At 57.4% G+C, this 12,240-nt stretch overlaps 1 protein-coding gene across 1 annotated transcript in view; it reads right to left on the bottom strand.

The window, feature by feature from the left end:
* Positions 1-10,737: 10,737 nt before the first annotated feature.
* The window catches only part of DNAJC1 (DnaJ heat shock protein family (Hsp40) member C1), a 201,526-nt gene continuing 200,023 nt past the window's right edge, over positions 10,738-12,240 (bottom strand). The window contains exon 12 of the mRNA XM_026013602.2: positions 10,738-10,948. Coding sequence (XP_025869387.1) covers positions 10,880-10,948 — 69 coding nt within the window. The 3' untranslated portion in view covers positions 10,738-10,879. The remainder of the gene's footprint in view (positions 10,949-12,240) is intronic.

Consider the following 12,240-nt stretch of genomic DNA (forward strand, 5'->3'; position numbering starts at 1 on the left):
GACGGAGACGACCGAGAGGGGCGGGGCTCAATTGGAGAATTTAATCCATTTAAGGTTATTGATGTTATAGTTTGATTTATTGTATTCTATTGCAATATTGTTTATTAAGTAACAAGATTATTGTAGTCACAGTTACTTTTGCTGTTTGCTTTTTAACTTTTAAACTTGAGTTGTAAGTGAATTTCACACCATATTACGGAATCTTTCATTATAGATTTACCATTACCAATGAGTTTTCTACTACCTTTTAATGTTTTTATGATATTCATTAGTATCCTTTTGGGCTCACAGAACTCCCTTTAGTATTTGTTGGAAGGCAAGTGGTGTTCCATCTGCTTTGGTTGTGAAAAGTCTTTATTCTCTCCTTCATTTTTGAAGGAGAGCTTCACCAAGTGTAGAATTCTTGGTTGATGGTTATTTTGTTTCAATATTTTGTATATGTCATCCTATTCTCTCCTGGCCTGAAATGTTTCCTTTGAGAAATCTGCCTAGAGTCTAATAGGGTTTCTGTATGTAACTTCTCTCTTATGTACCCCCTCTCCGTCTTTCCTTTTATTGCTTTCAGAATTCTTTGTGTTTGTCTTCTAATAATTTAATCATAATGTGTTTTGGTGTAGCCTGATTCAGGTTCAACTGAATCAAGGATTTGGGATCCTTTGGTACTCGTGGATCTGGGTATCATTTGTCTCCCCAGGTTTGGGAAGTTTCCGCCATTACCATATACTTTCTCTTTCTCTTCTGGAATTCCCATGTGAGGAAGACTCTGGTCTTGACTCAAGTCATCTGGTGCCCCAAGTTCTCTGATCAAAGGGGGCTACTGGGTTTGTCCTGTAGACAGTTGGCTCTGCCTACTGCAGGGTTGCTGCGCCATGCTGCTTTCCAGGTGTTCTGACCAGGCTTTCTGTTCTGGTGGGGCCGGGAGCTGTGCTTCGCTGTGGGCCGGCCTGTGGGCTGCACTCTCCTGCCTGGGCGGACCTGGAGTGCCTGTCCCAGTCACCCTCCCCGGGTGTTCCCACCAGGCTGTATGGTTGGGAAGGGCTAGGAGCTGCTACTCTCAGCCATGGGGTGGGGGCGGGGGTGAGGGGCTAAGAAAAAGCTCCCCTGCCTGGGCTGAGTGGGGGACCTGACTGCAAGCCAGGCAGAGCTGTGTGTGGTCTCTCCAGCCAGTACACTCCGGAGGTGCCACTTTTTATGGATGGTCCACTCCGCCTGCTGTACTCTCGGCTTGAGCATTTCTGGGCCACACAGCTTCTGGGTGTCCTGGCCAGACTCCCTCGGCTCAGGTGATTGGGAGCCGCACGCGGGGGTGGGTGAGCCTGTGAGTGAGCTCCCCTACCTGGCATCGAGAGACCGGGGGCTGTACTGGGCAGCGGTGAAGCCTGAGCGCGGCAGAGAGGCCTCCGGGGCTTCTGTTCAGGGGCTGCAGGTAAGCGTGTGGGGGCCCAGGTGCTGGGTGTGCAAGCGCGGCCGCACCTCTGAGACCAACGGCCCGTGGTTGACCCCGCGAACTCCTCTGCAAGTCCCTTGGGCTGGAAGCGGAGTAGGGGTTTCCGGGAGGTGCCCGCAGTGCTTCCCGGCCCCACTGACGCTTGCCCTGGGCTCTTCCACCCGGAGGGCCAGGGGCTCCGGGGAGACCTGTGAGCGGTCGTGCAGGCCTGAGCGGGGGCACGCGGGGGGCCGCTTCTCCTGCCTCCCCGCGGCCTCCTCGGCCTCCGGGGCAGGGCTGACCTGGGCACCAACCCCCCCTCCGCCCCCGCCCCACATTCTACGATGCTCTCCCCGGTGTCTTATTCTTGAATAATTGTTAGTTGTTTTATGAGGGGTGAAGTCAGGCCGGGCCTAGGGCACCAGCTGGGTGACAGTGGTGTGTGTCACTCTGGTTGGGAGGGAATGAGGGCCGTGAGGAGTGTCGGTGCCTCCTGGGCCAGTTTGTTCCCCACCTCTTGGGTGTGCTTTGTGCTTTGGGGGATTCATCTTGGAGTTAACTGGTTTTGCTCACAGTAAAGTTGATACAAAGTTGGAAATTCTGCAGCGGCAAACTGACCTCGTGTTTACATCTGGAGACCCATTACCTCGGGTGCACGCGGAAAATTGCCATAATGTAAAGGAGAGGAAAATAATTACAGTGGAGCTAAAAGGGAAATAAATTCCAGATGAGATCATTAATTCTAGCACATTAATAAGGTAGCGTTCATACTGGGTAAAGACTGAATTCCTCTTGATGTAGTTAGCCTTAACCAGAGTCATTTAGATGCAAGAGAAATTTAAATGTACTTAGTGTGCAGGCTGCCGGCCTGCATGGAATCCGCTGTGGTGCTCGGCTGGTGCCCCGAGTGCCCGGGCCGGTGCGATGGGCTCTGGGTCATCAAGAGTTGAGTCAAGGAACACTGGTTCTTGCCTTTTTGTTCAGTTTAGGTTCTTGAAGAGACTTCCTTGTCTATTCACAAATGGAAAACACCTGATTCTGGAAAGTCTTGTCTCTGATAGCACTGAGGATGTCACTCCTCTAAAATGATGGATGAAAATAAATAAATAAATAAATAAAATGATGGATGATTGGTCAACTCCTGCCTCCATTTCCCACTCTCGGAGGAATCTCCAAAACCCTACATGGCCATGCAGATTTTCCTTCCTGAAAAGTGTGCCATTCACCACAGCCGTGTATGTGTATAGTGTATCTGAGTGTCACTACACTCAGCCCCTATGGGCTGCTGGGGACACTGTTAAGTGTTGGCCTGCATGTAGTTTTTAAATTACCAGTTATCATGGCCACTTTTCTAAATGTTTGAAATCTAGAAAAAGAAAGGAAATGTCTCATTTACTCCCATAATTCTACCAGCAATTTTTATATTAAAATATACACAGCCGGGATCCCTGGGTGGCGCAGCCCGGGGCACGATCCTGGAGACCCGGGATCGAATCCCACGTCAGGCTCCCGGTGCATGGAGCCTGCTTCTCCCTCTACCTATGTCTCTGCCTCTCTCTCTCTCTCACTGTGTGCCTATCATAAATAAATAAAATAAAATTAAAAAAAAAATATACACAGCCAATATTCCTATTTCTATGTTCTATGTGTACTCTTCCAATAGAGGTGAATCCTGGTAGACACATAATTTTACGCCCTGCTTTTGTCACTTAAATATAAAGTGACAAACACTTGAAACATTTTAGAAACTGAACTTGGTACCTGCTGTAACTCAGCGATTGTCTGGGTCAGATGCGCAGTTTTCCTGAGTCCTGACCTGTTCAAGTGTCAGGTCAGGGAGTCATCTTTATAGGAGCTTGGCCTCTTCTACAAAAGATATTTTTTGATGACCAGTTTTTTGGGCCCACAGCTTGAAACCCTCATTATTACCAGCAAATCTTCCAAAGGAAAGCCACGCTTTTGGCCAAGGCCTACTCCTGATACCATCCAGGTATCTGTGTACCGTTGCCGGGGGGAGAGGCCTTGCCCCCGTGGTTGTCCCCGCAGCAGCTCCATAGGTGTCATCTCCTTTGTTTCCGGAAATTGGGGAGTGGGGAGAAGGCAGGACAGCCAGAGGCGTGCTGCGGGAGCCGCACAGCGCTGTGGGGCAGGTCTCGGGGGTGTGAGGGGGTGTGAGGTTTAACACTGGCATGGGCGGCCCCAGCACAGAGGTGGGAAGGTGCTGTGGGTCCGTGAGAGGACGGGAGGGGCAGGCGTCCTGGGAGGCGGGTCCCTGAGTGCCGGCTCCAGCGGAGGCAGAGGGCAGAAGTCTGTTCTCCAGATCCGGGGGCCAAGACAGCCGCCGGGGAACCTCTCCCGGTGTGTGCCCCTTCGGTGGCCGGGGCTTCACTGAAGATCCTCGAACCCCTGAGTGGCTTCAAGTGCCTCGAGGTCACACGGTGCTTGCCAGGGGTTCCCTGAGGGCAGGCGAGCTGCGGCGAGGCCACCCGCGAGCCCCGCGGCCAACTCCGCCCCGCCGAGCCGCGCCCCCGCCTCCACCGCGGCCTACCCGGCGACGGCGACGGCGACGGCGACGGCGACGGCCCGAGGTGAGCCCGAGGTGAGCGGGTCTGGGCCCGGCTCGGGGGTCCGCTGTGGCTCCTGGCACAGCGCCCCCCTCACCCCGCGCCGAGGGCTCCCTGCGCCCCGCAGGCCCGCTCGCCGGTCCCTGCGGTTGTGTGGCCCCCGCGGGCCCGGGGCCGAGCCCCCTCCTCGGGCTCAGTGCGCCCCCGACGCCGAGGAGGGGCCGGGAGCACCTGCCGGCCTGGGAAGCGAACCGCTTGGGGGACCCGGGTCAGGTCCCAGGGTGGGCCGGGAGGACAGGCCCGCTGGGTCTCTTGGGGGGGACGGGCCCGGCAAAGGGCCTGTGGCAGCGAGGGGAGGTCCTGGGACCAAAGCGCTAATGGACCTTGGCGCGGGGTCCGGGCCAAGCTTGAGCCGCGCCGTCTGTCGCTCGGCGGGGCCCCTGGTTCCGTGGGGGGCCCGGGATCCCCAGTCGGCCCCCGGGTCCGGCCGGCCCGGAGCCTGTGCGGAGGCCTCGGGTCCCCCGCGGGGGAACCCAAGGCCCCGGGGGCGCCCTGCGTTGTTCACACGCGCTTCACTCCAGGAGGAGCTGGGGCCTCGCAAGGGCAAGGTCGAGGGGCGGCGCGGCGCTCTGGAGGTTGGGGCGAAGGGGGCCCCGAGGGCGCCTTGGGGCCGTGGGGACTGAGGGGCGGGGGGGGGGGGCGGGGGAAGGGGTGAGGCCCCGCGCACAGCACTCGGACTCTGATAGGGTCTTCTGAAGTTTGGAGAAACGCACTTTTTTGCTGATGAAGTTAATCTGATTTCCCTCCTATTCTGATTGATGCATCCGGTGTTTTTTTCACTTGGCTCCCGGGGACTGGCAGCGCGCTCCGGTTCCCGGGCCCCCTCCCAGCGGCCGCCCCAAGGGGTCATCCTGTGGGCCCGCCCCGTGGCCCCGCCCCCCGGAAGCCCCTGCCCCGGAAGAGCCGCCCCTGCCCGGCCGGAAGCCGCGTGGCGGGGGCCTGTCCTCCCCGCGGGGCCTCGGGGACCTTGTTGCTCGCCGGCGCGGCGCGGAGCGAAGCTTCGGTGGGAATCACAGGCGCCGAGGCTCGGCCTCGGGTGTAGCTGCAGGCTGGGGCCCTGCGGGCCGCGGCTCTGTGGCGGCGGGACCGACGGGGAAGCCGGGCCTCCCTCTCCGGCGCGCCACTCTCACAGCGCCGCCGGGCCCTCGATTCCCGGAGGCTCCTTCCTTTGTGACCTTCAGCGACTCCGCCATCGGAGCAGCCTCCTGCCGCCGCCGCGGCTCCGCTTGAGGTGTGACTCGTGGAAGCCACGTGCCGCGCGAAGGCTTGCGGACGCGCCGTCGGCAGGGAGCGGCCTGGGCCCGGCGTCACCGCGGGGCGCACGGGCCTGGGGTTCGAACAGCTCGGGTGCGCGGCAGCCGGTCGCCTCCCCCGGGCCTGCCGGGCCGCCCGCTGCCAGAGCCCCGGCCGCCGGGTCAGACCGCCTCTGGCAGGAAGGGCCGCGTCTCCTTCTTCAATTCCAGTTTCCACCGACAGGATAGTTGGCGCTTGAGCCCAAGGGCAGATCTGTGATGGGCCCTTAAGCCGAGCCTGCGAGCCGGGCGACCCCTGACCTAATGTCTGGAAGCCTCCACATCTTCCTTCGTGAAACAGATCGGAGCCAAGATCATTTGGGATAAACAGTGTGAGGTTTCAGCTCGAATTTAGCATTCTTTCAAGAAATGTTTTGAGTGATGACGCAAAACAAAACCTGACAGATTGTTCGTTTTCCTTTAAAACTCAAGACCTTCGGAGTGAGCGAGTCCCTCACTGCCACTCACATCTCCATCCCGTCTACTTAGTGAACCTGGGCTCCTTTCTAAGCTGTCGTAACGGAGGTGGACTCGGCCGAGTGCCCCTCAGGGAGTGACCCAGGAGCCCGGGACCAGGCCCCTCACGCTCCCGGCGCGTCGTGGGCAGCGGCGGCGCGAGGCGCCCACGGGCTGTGCACTTGCTGGACGGGAGAAGCCTGTTCCGGGTTTCGATCTGGGGGCGGGCGGGCCGGGGCCGCGGGGACCGGCCCCAGCTTGCTGAGGGACCCCGCTCTTTCCGACACTAGGAGTCCCCGCCTGGGAATCAGACTGATGAAGTGATTTCCCTTTTTCTGTCCGACATGAAGCCGTTCTTTTTTTCCCACCAGACCAGAGGAACGTAATTGTAGCGGCTCCGTTTTACGGGGTGTTAATTTAGCTCCCGGGTGAATAAAGTCTAAGGCTGAAGGCCAAGTGGTTTCCTCAGACAGGAGGCTGGGACTGTTGCCAAGCCGGGGGGCGGGGGGGAGGGTGGTCGGCTTCCAGGCCCCGCCGTGCTCCCGGCTACAGGTGGAGCCCACAGGGGCCCCTCAGGGGACGCGGGCGGTTTATGGCCACAAATGGCTGAAAAGCAAGCCACTTCCCCAGTCCGCGTGCCAGAGCCACGCCACCACCTACCACCCACCACCCTTACCTGGGATCCTAGGGCCTGGGAAGGCTGGAGGGCACAGAGGCCCCGGCGCCCCAGGTGTCCCGCCCCCCACCCCCTCCGTCCCGGGCCGGCCACACTGAGCCCGGGGGGCTGAGGTGACACGGGACACTGCGACCCGAGGCCCCCGCGCTTCTTTCCAGCCTGTTACTTGGAAAGCTGCCTTTGTCTTAGGACTGTTTGATGAGAAGGAACTTTAAAATCGGGGGCTGGATGTCCAACTCTGCCTTTGCCAAGGACTAATCCCGACTAATTGAAGCTGCCCGGGTCCACGCCAGGGCCTCGCGGGACCTCGGCCTCCAGACAGCCTCCACCCGCTCTGGAGGGCGCTGGGGCCACACTGGCGGCCTGTGATGGGCGTGTGGAAGGCCGTGAGCACTGGTGCCAGGAAGGGGAAGGGCCAGTTGCACAAGCCACTGGTCAGACTGGGCTCAGATTCAAGCATGTCCTGTGCTTCAGTTTCCCACTGGGGTGGGGTCCCTCAGGAGGAGCTGGGGGTCAGGATGGACACAAACCCTCAGCCCTCGGGCCTTCTAAGGCAAAGGCAAACCGAATGCCTGCAGAGGTCTCCCAGCTGTCTGTCTTCTTGGTGGACACTGGAAACTTCTCCAGGGCCTCTGGGACCTGCCATCCATTAGCAATCCCACAGGGCCCCGCCACCACCTAATACTGTCCAAGTGGTGTATTGAGACAGGTGTGAACTGGGACTGTCCTGGACAGTAGCCGTCCAGCCCACAGGTACAGAATATCACAATTTAAACTGTGCCCTTTAAATTCATAGGAAAAAACAGAATTGCTTAAACAACTATAAACAACTACCCTACAGACATAAGTAGGCATGAAATGGCCAGTACTTTAAAGGGATTAGTTCTCTGCTCTCCAAGGGGTTGATGGATGTGGTTTGGGGGTGGGACTGGTATAGACAAGAAAATGTGCGGAAGAGGTGAGGTGTGGTGTTGTTATCCAAAGACAATTACAGTGGAAAGTTGATTATGATCTTATTCTAAATCTGAGCAGGTAATTTGAACACACACCTGCCACAGAGTAAACCCACTGGCTGCAATGTGCCATGGGAGGGGCTCATCCCCTGGCAGGGTTGGGGGTCTGGCGAGCACGTGGGACTGATGGGGTGAGAGGCTGGTGGGGGCTGCCGGGCGGTTCCGGACCCCCAGAGCAGCAGGCTCCGCTGGAAGCCAGGCCGAGTGGCCCGTCCTCTTGTTCCCACCAAGCAGCTGGATAAGCACTGCTGAGAGGGAACTCGGCTCAGCCAGGTGGAGGTTCCGGGAGGCCGAGTCAGAGAACACGAGCGGGCTAGGAAGACGGGTGCTCTGAAGGGTTTCAGGAAATGGAAGCTGGGAGATTTTTGTCCGCTGGAGAAAGGAAGCCTCACTCACTAGGCGACCAAAGACCCGTCCTCCCAGAAGGTGCGGGCGAAGGCCCCAAAGCCCCGGGCCCCCTGCTGCGCACCTGGCGGGGTGCAGACCGTCGCCTGCCCAGGGCTTTCCACACGTAGCAGAAACGGAGTGTGGGCAGCGCTATCTGCGTCCTGCTGGGGTCTGACTGGGGTGCGGACCTTGAAGAGTGGAGACCGGGATGCGCAGGTGGCCCAGAGGTTTAGCGCCGCCTTCAGCCGGGGCCTGACCCTGGAGCCCCAGATCGAGTCCCACGGCGGGCTCCCTGCATGGAGCCTGCTTCTCCCTCTGCCTGTGTCTCTGCCTCTCTCAACCTCTGTCTCTCATGAATAAATAAAATCCTTAAAAAAAATTTAAAAAGAGTGGAGGCGGTATCCGGTGCCTCAGGCCTTGCCTCCTGCTCCCTGCCGGGCCCTCCCCGCCTGCTCCCGAACCCCGAGCGTTCAAGACATTTTCGGGGCTCGGTTCCTGCGCCGGCTCACCACGCTGGGTCCAAGGTTCCGACAACGTTCGTCTCTGGACGCCAACCCTCTGCCCCTTCCTCCTACCTCCTTCCACCGTATCTGAGGGAGAGGCTGGGCGGGGCCGGGGCGGGCGGGAAGGCCTTTTCCTAGCGGTGAGGCTGCTCGCTGATGCCCTCAGGTCTTCTGGGGCAGGAGGGGAGCAGAGGAGAGGCTGAGGGAGCCTCGTCCGGGCCCCGGGGCACGAGCAGCAGAGCCGGGCTGCGCCCCTTGGGGTCGGAGGCCACGTCTCCGGGCTTCCACGTCTGCGGGCTTCCTTGTCCCTGGGCCGGGTCAGGATAAATCCTGCTGCAGAGGCTGGGCAGGGCTCCCGGACACCGGGGGTCCCCCCAGGCAGCCTCCCCCCAGCCCTCTGAGGCTCAGCGGCCTGTGAAATGACGCGGCCGGGAAGCCTGAAGGTCGGGTCAGGAGCGCGGCCCTTTCGCACATGTCCGGCTCCACGGCAGAGGTTTCACGCAGATGATCTCGCTTTATTGTCCTAACCACCTGCCTGGTAGCTACCATCATTTCCTGTTTCTCTGGCCGAGGAATGGAGACGAAGAGGTAGGCCAAGGCGCCTGAGGGCCCACAGCTGGGCCTTGCAGCTGCCCACGGTGGCTCCGAGAGCGGAGGGGAGCGGCCCGGTCTGCGGGGTGCTCCTCTCCAAGGCTCCTGACGCTGACCCCACGGGGCTCTGCGCCCCCCATCCACTGGCCTACCTACTTCCACAGAACGGGGCGGCCCTCTGATCCCCTGAGGAAAGGGCCCCTGACTTCTTTTTCAGGAGGTCGATGGGCAAAGTAATGGGTAGAAAGCTGTGCGAGGGCCTGGGTGTCTTCCGGAGCCCACAACAGACAGGAGGGAACCAAATCAGGGCCTTGGACCCTCGACTGTACTTCCCAGGGCATCTCTGGACCCCGGTGGGGCCCTCCCCAGGCTGGAAGCCCCAGACTCGTGTTGTCCAGGTTGGGGGTTTGTGTGACGGGAACCCACTTCAACGTACTGCAAGAGAAAAGGGTATTTTAATAGAAGGGTGCTCATAGGCCCCCCGAAGGTCACAAGCTGGACCCCCCAGCTGCATGAGGTGGGCTGGAGCTGGGGGTCCCAGGGCGGGAATGAAGCCAGGACCGAAGTCCCTGTTTCCGGCCCTCAGCCCCCGAATGACCGGGAGGCACCAGCCCCACTGGCTTCAGGAGAAAGCTCTGAGGGAGCAGCTTTGGCCAGGCCGTCCCTGCCTCAGCTCTGGTTTGCTGTTGGAAGGGCAGCGGCCAGCCGAAGACGACACAGCACGTGGCCTTGCACCCAGCTGTTTCCCACCCAGGACAGAGCAGTGGCCCCCTGGTCAGGCCGCCTCCCCTTTCTCACAGGACGGGACTGCTGCCTGGGGGCTCTGTTCGTGAAAACCAAATGATGGCAGGGCCAGGCAGTGGGAGATCTGCTCCTTTTTCATCTTCAGCTGCTCCTTCGGAGGTTCCCTGAGGTGGCGCATTGCCCACGGGGTCCTCCTGGGGAAGGGGGGGTGCGTGGAGGGAAAGGCCTCAGGGCTCCCCTAGGGCCACATCCCCCGCTGTGGTCAGCTGTGACAGACCCCAATGCAGCCACTGCCACCCAAGTTTTCTCCATGAAACTAATCTCATTTCCATCTTTAGAGAAGAGTGATGTCTTCGTACATATTTTACCAGGTCACTCCCCTTAAATGTGTCCTGGCCATCTTGTTTTGCAAGGTTAGTGATTTGCTGTCAGCAAGGGACGCATAAGCCCTGAGCAAGTGATGGGAGATGTAGAAGGGCGGCTCAGCCGCTGGTGGTGGGGCAGCGGACGCCAGCAGGACAGCCAGGGCCTCTCGGTTCGGGAGGCAGTGGTGAGCTTCCTCAGTAGCCACATGCCTGTCCTGCATGTCCTCTGGAAGCTCTAGCAGTTGCGAACACATTTCTAACAAATGACCCAAACTTGGGAGTTGATCACCTTTATCACCTCATATCCTTGTTCAAGTACACTCCTTATTTTTTCCTAGATAGAGATAACGAAGACAGCCTCACAGCATTCTTAGCCAGCCAGCTGGCTCCCAGCACCTGCATCATCCACTACCAATAAGCTCCTGACCCGGGGTGGGGGTTGGGGGGTTCTTTGGTCAAAGAGACACATTCAGTTTTAATTGTTATATGTTAATTCACTCCTGAGTTCCTTCAAAATCTCCTATTTGCTGAGTGTCAGCACTATTCAGTTTGTTGGCAGGAAAGTAAACTTTGCAATGATGAGAAACAAAAAAAAAAGTAAAATGCCCAAATCCTTTTTCCCCTTTAACACAGTCCTTGTTTAAACAATATAGCACAACGTTTTTAAAAATTTTTTATTTTTTATTTTTTTACTAAGGCACATGACGTATAGAAATACTGAGGTACAAAATGCAAATTTCTGCATAAGACTTTTAAAATAACCATTTTGGAAAATGAGAGTGAACATCATCTTCCAGAATATTCAGCTTTTAGCTTGTTTTTTCTTTTGGACCAGTTCAACCAGCAACTTGTATCTAGCGATACAGTCTTCCTGTAGGAAGAGAAAGAGAGAGGTGAGACAGTTATTTTCATAGGCTGCTGTGAGCACCGTGGGCTGAACCCGCCGTGGCCTGCCTGCTGGCTGCGACCTGGGTGAGTGGGGCGGGCTCATGTCTGCTTGCTCTGCACGGAGCCTGACCGCCACGGGCTGGATGGTCCAGCTGCTCAGGGGCAGACAAAGCCACACAGGAGCCAGGAGAAGGCCAGCAGAGGTGGAGCATGAGACCCTGGGCTGAATGGCCAGTGTGTGTGAGACTCACCAGTGTTATCATGATTATGACTCTCAACTAATGATAATGATCATTTCTAATATTTTACTATAACATCACATGTCCCCTCAGAGGAAACAAAAACTTGAGGCCAGGTATCCACACTATCCATTCTCATTTGGGTTTCCCTCTCCATCAGGGGCTGATGGGCCTGTGATGGCCTTGTTGGCCCATAGGACCAGGGTAGGGAGTGTGCTAGACTCTACCCCCTGCTTGTCCCAGCCCCACCCAGATGCCCCAGCCTGTTCCCACTGAACTCCTAGCTTCAGATCCCAGCTGCCTGTCGTTGTCACCCCTTGGGGTGAGGTGATGCTAGGGAGGGGCCTCATTTCACTCGTTTGTCATAAGGTACTTTCCAGAATCCATTTCTGTTTCTGTTAAAAAAAATACCTCAATGGCACTGGAGGCCTTCATGAACTTAAGGTCTAGTGCAAAATGATTTCTGCTCTATGGTAGATGGTTTTATCAGCCATGGACAGAGAACAGATGTCCATTCTTTTCCTAGGATTCTAGCTTAGGAGTGGTGTGAGAGTTTCTTCTAATAAGTGCCTTTTCTGGATCCCCAAAGACTACTTGCATAGAGTCTTTAAAAATATGGGCCTTTTCTCACACATGGCACCAATGCCAGCCCCAGCGTTTCACCCAACAGCGCAACCTGAGCTCTGAGCAGCAGGCTTGCCAGTGCGCTTGCCCTGGAATGCGCCTCAGGCAAAGGCTCCTCCTTCCAGCCCAGAATTCCCAGTGGCTTAGATGCCACTTACAGGGAGTCACTCCAGAGCAGGCGAGCCAGCAGGCAACCCCTCCTGGAGCTGGTTCTAATGTCAAGGCTTAAAGGGAACACTTGCAGGACAATACAAGTGCTGCTTATCTCTGGTTCAAACAGCAGGGTTTCCAAACCCTGAGGCAATGAATTTCTGAATGTTCTATCCTTAGGAATCCACAGTTCCAGCTCCTTCATTTTAAGCCAATGTCAATTCATCACACATGTAGATGCCTGTGTCCTGACAGATGCTAG

Source organism: Vulpes vulpes, chromosome 2, assembly GCF_048418805.1.
Source record: "Vulpes vulpes isolate BD-2025 chromosome 2, VulVul3, whole genome shotgun sequence".
Classification (NCBI taxonomy): Eukaryota; Metazoa; Chordata; class Mammalia; order Carnivora; family Canidae; genus Vulpes; species Vulpes vulpes.